This window comes from Vidua macroura, chromosome 4, assembly GCF_024509145.1.
Source record: "Vidua macroura isolate BioBank_ID:100142 chromosome 4, ASM2450914v1, whole genome shotgun sequence".
Classification (NCBI taxonomy): Eukaryota; Metazoa; Chordata; class Aves; order Passeriformes; family Viduidae; genus Vidua; species Vidua macroura.
The window spans coordinates 44,543,885-44,554,944 of record NC_071574.1 but is presented as its reverse complement, the minus strand read 5'-3'; the positions used below and the strand labels follow the sequence as shown (position 1 = coordinate 44,554,944).

At 42.2% G+C, this 11,060-nt stretch overlaps 1 protein-coding gene across 5 annotated transcripts in view; it reads left to right on the top strand.

Annotated features, from left to right (window-relative positions):
* Positions 1 to 5,371: 5,371 nt before the first annotated feature.
* The window catches only part of MICU3 (mitochondrial calcium uptake family member 3), a 52,565-nt gene continuing 46,876 nt past the window's right edge, over positions 5,372 to 11,060 (top strand). For all 5 annotated transcript variants that reach the window (XM_053976245.1, XM_053976244.1, XM_053976248.1 and 2 more), the window contains exon 1: positions 5,372 to 5,665. In XM_053976245.1, the coding sequence (XP_053832220.1) occupies positions 5,372 to 5,665 (294 nt within the window). The remainder of the gene's footprint in view (positions 5,666 to 11,060) is intronic.

Genomic DNA, 11,060 nt, shown 5'->3' with positions numbered 1-11,060 from the left:
ATGCTAATGAAGCCGCTGCGGGGAGGCCGCGTTTGAAATTGTAAACCGGCTCCCCCTCTGCTCGCACCTTCCTCTGATCTGCGGTGACGGCGGGGGGGGGCTCCAGGCGCGCCCCCCGCGCGCAGCCGGGCGCGCACACGCGCGGCGGGGGCGGGGGCGCGGGCGCGGCCCCTGCGCGGAGGGGAGCGGAGGAGAGCGGGCAGCGGGGGACGGGTGGGAGCTGCCGAAGCATTACGTGGACAGGTGCAAGGAGAGGCAGGAGGGAAGAAGGAGAAAGGGCGTTACCTGAGGGTTAGACCTGCCCAGACACACATGAAAGAAAAAAAATCCGGAGATCTGACAGTTTTACTCCCTGTTTCTAAAACGCTAATAAAATGTACATGCATTACGCTTCCCTTTTATCGCTTCAACTACAAGGAGGGGAATTTCTAAAGAAATTGGCATAGTCAGGGAGGTGCTTTCCCCTCTGCAAATTCTCCCTCTCATTTATCATTAATGTGACACTAAACTGATCTATAGTATTTGGGTATTGACAGGAGGTCTTCAAAACATAAATGGGCAGCTCCATCGTTTGGGATAAATATTTTCAAAACTCACAGAGAAGAAGAAAAATTGAGAAGTGGCTCATCTAATCCATCTTCTTTGGGGTTTTTCATTGGGCCTGTAGCCAAGGTCTGTGAGCATCATAAATTAGCAATATTATCTACTGAAAGATCCCTATTGTAGTTCTACAATGTTTTGAATCAGTTTGGGACTTGGTTGTCCTGTTCCAGATGAGCATATACACTTTTTTTCATCCCCAGAGTAGAATGGTTCACAAAGGAAAAAAATATTTTGGTGGAAAACTTATTCACCAATGGTAAAACAATGCTACATTAAATATAAGAGTTTGACTTTTGCCATCTTTCCTGCCTTTTCTCTAAAGTCTAATGAATTTTAGGGCTTAAATGACATGACCTATCTCAGCATCTAAGATATGCAGTTCTTTGCCAATGTTAAAACATGGTATTAGAGTATAAAATGTAAAGATCTTTCATACTTAATTCTTTCAAAAGTTCAAGAGAATCACTTGGTGGTTTAAGGTTTCGTTTAAACAAAAAAGTTGCAGAGAATCATGAGAGATTAGTTCTCCCGTCTTGCTTCATGGTCTTTTCAGTCACAGTCTAAATCTGAGAGATCAAATGGATTTGACTGCTTACCTTTATTTGCTATGGAGAGTATAGGGCTAATTAATTGGCAGGTGCTTTAAAGCAGGTAATGTGACACCTTTTCATCATTGCAGTCCTAAGTACTGCCCCTGTGTGCACCTGAATTATAAAAAGGCTGCTTTAAAGCAAGTGATTTACTGTGGAGGGATTTAGAACTGAAAAAATTAATGCTAAATACAATGATCAGATAAATCACCTCAGAGGAGAGCACAGGCAGACCTGTTCTGAAGGCAGTTACAGATAGATGTTATATTATTTTACGTTTCAGATAACAGGAGCCTGTCATGTGGTGGGACCCAAAAATCCACCATAATCAAGATTTCAAAGCACATCTGTGTAAACATTATCACATCAGTGTAAAACATCAACCAATAAGCTTTCTCTTTGAAGCAAATCTACTTAATTGTAGTGCTAAATCAAAGAAATAGATCAAAGTTGAATAATCTATATGGCACCTATTTCTCAAATAGCCTGTTCACTGATTACTCAAATACACCAAAAACGTTTGAAACAAACATCAAGTATTTTTATTGACATGACTGGCAGGTCAGGATCAAACTGCTCATCACAGCTGTTAAGTTGCAGGACATGCACCAGGATGGTACAGTTAAATGGAACAGGTATATCGTTCTAAGCCTAAAGATGCTCCCATACAGATACTGTTCCTGGGTCCAAGCAGTACCCTTGAGTCCTACAAACAATAGAGGGGTCCACGGTTCAGATAATGTCACTGTCTCCAGTAGAGAAGGGTTGGGGTTATTTTGAACAAAAAAAAGTCTTCAGCTATCACACACTGAAAGACCCTTATGGCTAAATCTTTCCTGTTGTATCATGGAAACATTTAAAGTAGAGTGGAATACATAACACCGATCTTTTCTGAGTGGAGTCTTTAATGTCTGGGAACTAAACCGGTTATGCTGTTTTATAAAGTACCAGAAAAGAAACAAAAAGATAAGATTTTTTTTGTGTGTGTTTGCACTAGCCATGTGACAGGAAAAGATAACACTAAAGTTTTTTTTTTTTTTTTGCACCTTCTGAAACTATACCATGGGAAGTTAAATAATTTTGAAGAGTTTTTTTACAAGAGTACATAATTCAACTTAAAGTATACAGTACAATCTAATCGACTCTACGTATACTTCCTAGAGACGGCACTCTCAGTGTCATTGAACAAATATATATGTGGTCAAGTTCTTATTTCCATAGCAAGTGGTTACAACTTCTACAGACAATACAATTTCTGTATATTTCCTAAGAATAGCATGTTGTCATAAGCAAAGCCTAGTGGCTACCAAAGGAGTGGAGAATGTAATGGACTGAAATTTTTCATAGATGGTCTGTACATATATGGAGAGACAGATCAATCTAGATATCTATAAAACTCCTGTTAGCTATAAAACTTTAGGTCCTACAATTTATTGCACCTTTGTTAATTTTATAACTCCCCCACAACAGTTCTGTGCCAGCTATAAATTTTTAATGATATAATAAAATATTGGAAAGGGAGGGTTCATGAATACATAAGAAAGTAAACATTTGGTGGAACAAAAACCATGGAGTAGCACACGAAGGGATATGTCCAGCTGGAGATACCTATGTATCATGACCAGTTTCAGATTCTTCCCAGATTTGGACACAAAAATATGGTTCTCACAAGGAGTGCCTTTCTAAGCACTGCAAGTCTGAGTGAAAAAGGTGTATTCCTGTGCAGAATTCACTAGGAAGAAAAGAACAGAACCTTTCCAAGGCTCCATGTACAAATTAGGCCATAATCTGATGATGTAAAACCTTTAAAATGCAATACATGCAGATTTTAAAAACATTGAAAGCTTTCTCTTCTGAACAGATACAGTTGCAGGTATGTATACACGTATACGTACATGTATATTTATATTTAACTATTTAAAAAACTCAGATGAGGAAAAAGCAACAATGATTTTTTTTTCCCCTATGAGAAGGAAGTTCTTACACCTTCATGCTTTGTTTTACTTTTTTAATTGAAGACAAAAATTCATAGAGCTTTTTAAGATTCATGATCTTACTGTCCATGTTTTTGTGGACACACGTGAATAACCCCTATATATGCAGAATGGAACAGAGAAGTTATTGCAATGAGCACACATTTACATGGCTACATCCAGTGAGAATAGACTGTTTCCATATATCAATATTTAAATGCCTCATTTGACAGCTTTTTTATTAGTCCTGTAAGTGAATCATTGGATTAAAACAACCTTAATTTATTTAAATGACATGCTTTCTGAATCTCTGCATAAAAGCTGTTCAGATAGTATATGTTTTTAGACTTGCTGCACAAATAAATTTTGCTCTTGTTCCTAAGCAAACACTTCACCAGGGAAGTTCTGCCTAAAATTACCTGAGTGTAAGTAGTTGCAGATGTTAATTGGATTTTTGAAGTGAAAGAAATTTTAGCCTAAAGGTGTTATTGAAAAGTCAGTAAAATGTGGCTAACTAATTTCAGGGAAACAGTGTGAACAGGGAGATAACTCATGGTTCATGACTACAACTCAGGTGACTGATGAGCTCTTGACAGGTTTACTTTGGGACACCTCAATGACCAAAAGTAGTTTTGTTTCCAGTCAAACCAAAAAGGTAGACTATTTGAAAAAGGTAATTGTATTGGTGAATGATGTCTCCTAATGAGGCAGCTAGAACTGATAAGATCCAAGAGCCACATTCTACAAAATTTTCCAGACTGGATGCTTAGTCATGTACTTGCAAGAAAAGTACTCATGTTTCAGTCATGCTAAGCATCAGAAATTATTATTGCCTTGACTCCTAGATGCTGGTCTCCATATTGGCCTTTGGTCATTTAGTACAGATATGTAACTCAGACTTGCAGACAAGGATTTTGCCTAGGAATCATACACATAAAGTATTTATTAAAAAAAGCAATAGATTAAAAACAAACAAACAAACAAACAAACAAAACAAAAATAGTTTTTGACAGTTGGGAATAATGAAATAATGAAGTCAAGGGAATTACTTGATGAATAAATTGGCTTACCATATTCTAAAATTTTTAAAGAAATGCAGTAAATCTATCATTCAGCCCAGATACCTGCCTTTCTAGCTTTAGCTCTGAGGTAACTCAACCTTGGCCATGCTTGCAGTTGCATAATCTGACAGACTGTCAGTTGACAAACATGGCCACACTTACTCCTTGACACATATCATAACCACTGAATGTAAGTGAAAATGCATGAGTGTCTTAAAAAGTATCATGTTATCATTTGTATATTTAGTGAAATCTTGTTCATAGTAATATAAAAAGTCATTAGAGATTTGGGGGGGGGGGTGGAGGGGAAAGGATAAGTGGCTGAAACTTGGGGAAAATGTCCTTGTGTAAAGAAGAAAAATACTGAGGCAGTACCACTGGGGGAAAAAAAAAAAAAAAAAGCCGTAAGGTGTGCTGTGTCTTGAAATGTTTGTGTGCAGTTCATAAAGTTTCAAATTAATGTAGGTTGTGATGCAGGCTGTACCAGGGAAGAATGCCCTAACATAACATGAAATGCCTGACAAGATTTATTGTCTATCAATATCAAGCAGGGACAAAAGACCATGCTCAACTTTCACAACTGGTCTTTAACTAGTTCTTGGTTATGCTAAGGAAGCTACCTGTCGCCAAGAATATTTATCAGAGGAGAGGCTGTTGATATGGCAAGGACACATCGCGGCATCGCGCGGCACACTGCCCCGGGAGCAAGGCCGAGGAGTACCGCGGTGAGGCTCTGGGGCACGACGCTGAGCACACGCGGCACCCACTGTGCGCGCAGAACGCGCACGCACAGCTCTGCCCCGCTCCCCGCAGTTCGCACGCATCACCCTGCCCCGCCACTTTGGCTCGCACTGCGCGGATCCAGCTCCGTGCCGGATCCGCGTGTTTGCTCCGGCCACCTCGTATCTCCGCTAACTTGGCCGCGCCCCGCCGCTGTCACAGCACGTCCCGCTGCCTGCCGCCGCCCGTCCCGGGAGCCGGGAGCCGGCAGCGGGGAGCAGCGCTCGCGGGCGGCCCGGCGGCGGCGTGGGGCGGGGCGGGGACTGCAGGGCCCGCTCGGTTTCCCACCCCCTTCCCCGCTTCTCGCGAGGCTTCTGCCGGCACCGGGGGCTCGGTGCGCCGGGCGCTGGGGCGGAGCGGGGCCATGGCCGCCCTGCGCTCCCTGCTGCGCTGGCGCCGCCGCCTGGGGCCCGCGCCCGGCGCTCCGCTAGCCCGGCGGCTGTGGGGCGGCGGCGGCGGGGCCGGGGCGGCGGGGCCGCGGCGGTGGCGGCGGGAGCTGGGCTGGGCGGCGGCGGGGGCGGCTCTCGCCGGGTTCGCGGGGTACCGGCTGTCCGAGCGGCGGCGGGAGCCCTCCCGGGAGCCGGCAGCCGCCGAGCCGGGCGGGGCCCGGGCGCTGCTCCCCATCCCCGTGGCGGCCGCTGCCAAGGAGACGGTGACGGTAGGTGTGTGCGCGCCCCTTCGCAGGGAGCCGGCTCTGCCGGGGGCGGCTCTCCGGGAGGGCGCTCATCGGGCTGTGGCGCAGAGGTGACCCTGCGTGGAGCCAGCCCCGGGCCGGGAGGCGAGGCAGGGCCCCAGCAGGAGCTGTCAGCCATCGGGAGAGACGGGCTGTCACCGCAGCGCGGCCGCGGGCACTGGCGCGCCTTGGCTGCGCCTCGCTGCGTGAGCCCTGCGTTTCGCCTGTGGTGCTGTCCTAGTCGAATCTTTTTTTAATAGAAAACGCTGCTTTGCAAATGGAACAGCTCCGGGCAACGCAAACCCTGAGTTTCGATTTGTACTTAGGACAGTTACCTTTCTAATATAAAATTTCCTGTAGAGTGAAAGGTTTACACTGAACTTCGTAAGAAGTGACAGCCTTGTGACAAATAACGGTTCAGTTCGACTCATTCAGCGAAAACACCGCTTGAGTAACCAGGGGTAACAAGAAACAGTTGGCATTCACCTGGAAAATGAAGTTTCCTGTGATAAGGATGGACTGCTGCACTGCAGGAGTGATAAGGATGAACTCCTGCACCATATGTAATGTATGGTAATTATAGGGTTGGGTTTTTTTTCATTTGAAAATGTCAAGAGCTGTGTTTAGGCGGTTTGGCACAGTGGCATCTGCTAAGACTGGAAGTCAGTGGTGCAAATGGCCTGCTTTCTCTATAGCGAGTTTATTTTACACTGTCTTTGAGAAGAGGATTTACATTTTTGTAGTGGAGGCCTTGTGCCTAGGTATAAGTGTTGTTCACCCTTTTGCCCTGCATTGTTAGCTCAAAGGCAGATTCTGTTGGTGGCATCCCTTATGAAGGGAAGTTGAATCTGATATTTTTGATTATTCGTGGTCTTGTGTCTGGAATGTGTTACTGTGGCACAGAGGACCGAAGACAAACTGTTTCAGTTTTTCATAGTGTTTTGCTTTGAAAGAACTTTACATTCTTTTACTTAGCCAGTCTTAATGGTAAGTTTTCGTTAAAGGGAAATATTGCTGCTGTACCTTTGAAAGTCAGTGATTTACTTGGATGTATGATTATGAATTTTCACACACATCACTAGAAAAGCATTAAAGCTGAAAATTAAGAACTAAGTTTGTATTTTAATTAATGTAAAACTAAAAAAAAATAGAAAATGTAATACCTATGTATACCTATTTTTTAAAGACAAAACACTGTCTTGAAGCACCTTGCTCCTATATGGAAAAGTGCTCTAATTAATTTGGTTTTCTATTTGCATAGCGGAAAATTTGAAAGATTAACTTGAAATATGTCCACTCAGATTTTGTGGACTAAATCCAGACTGACATCTGAGAATATTACTTTTATGTTGCAGATTTTTATTTTTGAATAATTGATCTAATTGCTTTCCAATTGCATGCCTATGTACTTAGGATTCCTGAAAAAATATCCTTTGAGTTAAAAATGAGGATCAAATAGCTGTGGAATTTCTGGGCTGAAGTAGTGGGTTCCTGTGCTTTTTTTATTACTGAATCTTGTTCTGTAGAATGGCTTGTGGAGAGAGACCATAGTTTGAAAGTGAATCTAGACAGGGAACTACCACAAGTAGTTTGACCATGAGCTCCATCTGTTATCCATTTATAATTGCCCTCTAGATCTGTGATGAGCACTAACTCTTTCACGACAGATTTCTGAAACATCTCCAGAGATGGAAAAATGGATGCAAATATTGTGTTCAAATTGCATTGAACGGTATTCATGGTATTCTGCAATGGTATTGTATTGTAACATCCTTTGTTAGAAGGCTGAATTGGTGTTGCCTGAGGGGCAGTAACTTTTTAAATTCCTGATTTTGAGTGCTGAGTTTTCAACTTTAATAGTGTGTAAGAGTTTTAAAAGTCTGATAGCTTTGAAAGTAGAAAATTCTGTCATGAAAAGTCATAAAGGTGGCAGTCTTACTAGGATTAAGCTCTAGGATTGGAACTCTTGGATCTACTGCAGAGTGTGTTTAGAGTAATCATTGGAGAATGATAACCTGCAGCTTCTGTATAGATGAGTTTGATGGAACTGTGATGCATGTTTTGCTAGGATATTTTTACAGTTTTATCAGGTACTGACCAACAAGGAATGATGAGGCTCAAGTATCTTGGAATCCTCTCTAGCTGCTTTTGGTTGTTTCTTTATTCCTGATACATAAAGTCTGGCACTGCTTTCTGGGGTTTTATAGTTTCTTAAAATTTCCCCAGTTCCCCATTTAATTTCCAATCTTAGGCTGCCTTTCATTCCACCAAAGCAAATCATGCATCAGCTTTTCTTTTTCTTCCCTCCATCCAAGCCACACTCTTCTAATTCATCTTAATATTTTCATTTGCACATTTCTTCCTTAATCATTCCTCTAGCAGCATGCTTTTCCCAAATGCTATTTACTTAGATGACTGGAAGCAGGAAGTGGGGTCTCTGCTGTCAGTGTCTTGGTATAGAGAACTACAGCAGCTGGTAGAAGCAATTACGTCGTATGTTTCTTGCATCACCCCTGGGAGACAGAATAACCACTAAAAAAGACCTGAAATCCTTTCCTTTAAGACAGCTGTAATATATGGATTTGTATAAATAGACTAGACAGAGAGTCTTAAAATTTTTGTAAATGTTCTAGGGGGGAAATCTATCTCGTCCCATAGATTTTCTGATAATTTTTTTAAAAACTCCATTCTGAAACATTAATTGGCGATGGATAATTTCATTTTTAAAGGCTAACACATAGTTATAAACTGAAGACACTATCACAGTGTGAAGTATTCAGATACCCAGGGTAGTTAGGGCCATCTCACCTCTAGCACTGTGGTTAACCTTGGCCAGCAGGCACCACACGGTAGCACACAGCCACTCCCTCATCTTTTAGCGGTGGGATGGGAAAGAGACTTGGAAGTGTAAAAGTGAGAAGACTTGTGGGTTGAGATAGAGATAGGTTAACAAGCAGAGTAAAGGCCACAGAAGCAAAGGAAAACAAGCCATGCAAATAAAGCAAAACAAGGAATTGATTCACTGCTTCCTGTGAGCAGGCAGGTGTTCAGCCATCCCCAGGCAAACAGGGTTCCATTAGATGTAACAGAGACCTGGAAAGACAAATGCACTGAATGTGCATGTCCATTTCCTCTGTCTTCCCCAGAGCTTTTATTAGCAAGCACAATTATTGTATGCTATGCAATCTCCCTTTGGCAAGTTGGGGTCAGCTGTCCCAGCTGTGTCCCCTCCCAGCTTCTTGTGCACCTCCAGACGGCTCAGTGGTGGGACAGTGTGAGAAGCAGGATGAGCCATGACACTATGCCAGCACTGCTCAGCAGCAGCTGAAACATCTCTGTGTTATCAACACTTTTGGTCACAAATCCAAAACATAGCACCATACCGACTGCTGTAAAGGAACCAATTATTATTTAGCTATCCCTAGCAAAATCAGTACAATGCCTGGTATTGAGCTCCCATATGTCATTTTTACTTCTTCAGAGGAGTTTTTGTTGAAGTGTAATAAGTGAAGTGGTTTCATCCAGGCAGCTCCACTGGACAGCAGAATAGTTTTCTGATACTCCCAAACACTAAACAACAGGGGGTTAACCTGTTGTGGTGCACTAAACCCCTACATTAACCTAGTCTACGTTTTGACTCCCAAAGAACAACTTTCTTTTCTGGCAGGCCACCTGCTTCCACATAATGTTCATATGACCCCTGAAAGTATTTTGAGAGTTGTGCTAGTCCCAATTACTATCCCTATAGCTGACTTTATTTCAGATTCTGTCACTGAGTTGAAATAATGCTTGTGAGTAGTGACAGAATATTTAAGTGTATGAAGTTATATATTTTGATAGTTGGTTGCTTTGTCCTACTACTGTCTTCTAGGATTTAAGAGCCAGGAAATTTTAAAAGGGGTTTTAGATTCCAGGACTAATAGTGATGATTACACAGATGTTGATGTTTTTAACCAGTTCAGAAATGAGGCACATCATTTGAGACTAACTGGAAAAAAATTGTACTTGAGACTTACAGAGAAGCAATGTCAAAAGTGTCAAAGTGGTCTACATATCTGTCTCCACGCTCTGTGAAATTGTTGAAGTATGAAACCTGATGAGCAACAGATTTGTGAGTTTATGTACAGATAAGTAAGAAAATGTTGTTTGCCAAAAGTCAAGTAAGCTCTAAACGTGTCACCAACATGGGGTCTATGCTGTGGCAAACTGTATGATCAGATAAAGATCATAGGATCAGTGCAGAAGTATATTTTCTTGACCAAGCATAACACTTGAGGTGTTCTGGTGGAAAGTAAGATTTGTTGCAGAAGCAGCATGAAGCTAAGCTCCCTACAGGATTACCTTTTCCCAGATGCTTTCTGAGAATAACTCTGGACCTGAGGGCTTTATATATGATTACTTGGAGTGAAATCTTGGACACTATAATAAACTGGCAGTTTTAATTCCAGGAGTGTTGCCACAGAACATTTCAGAACCACAGTAAAATTCTGCACTCAGAGCTCCTAGTTTTGTGTCTGAAGGTTTTGGTGAAGACTGAGAGAGCTCTGCTAGCAGACAGGTCCTTTAAAGTTTAGGACATGATTATGCAGAGCAAGAATCTGTTTGAAAGAACTGTTACTTTGACAGAGTGACAGAGTTCCTCAGAGGAATTAATATTTGTCTTCTAATTCCTTACTTCCATAAGTTCAGTGTCATTAACAAAACTTACTAAAGTGGTCTTGGAAATACCAATGATGCATCTTTGTTCTCCTAAGAGACTTCTATGTAATCATGTTGTCATTATGTAAAAGTAGTGAACTCCAGGCTTCTATTTAGTTTTTGGGGATATTGTCTGTGAATCACTTCCTTCAGAGATTATTTAGGAATCTGAAGAGAGGCAGGGAGAGACGTACACAGACTGCGTACTTCACATTTCTTGAATGCATATTGATTTCCAGAAGAAGAAAGCTATATACCTTGGGTGTTTCCAAAGGGTTTCTCCCTAGTATCTCAGCAGTACTGTCAAACTCCCACTTTGTGAAAATAATCAAAGGCCAAATGTTTTCATAGCAGCACATTTCTAAGTGCATTACGTCATGTATTTCCATCTCTGTGAAATGAAGAAGAAGACTTTACCTCCAAAAAGTAAGGGAAGCTCCCCTAGGGAGGACAGTCTCCTGCCTGCTCAAAGAGGATGCTGTTCCAAAAGATGAGTAAGCATCACTTTTCTAAAAGCCACTTGCAGCAAATGCTACTTCATAAATATTGTGCGTTTCATGCCATAGGGCAATTGCCAAACTTATGAAGATGGTTTGCTCTTTGGCTGATCACATCTGAAGTTCCTTATCAGCATAATCCTGAGAAGGATACTGCTTGCCAGCTGTAGGGAGAGCCATGCTGA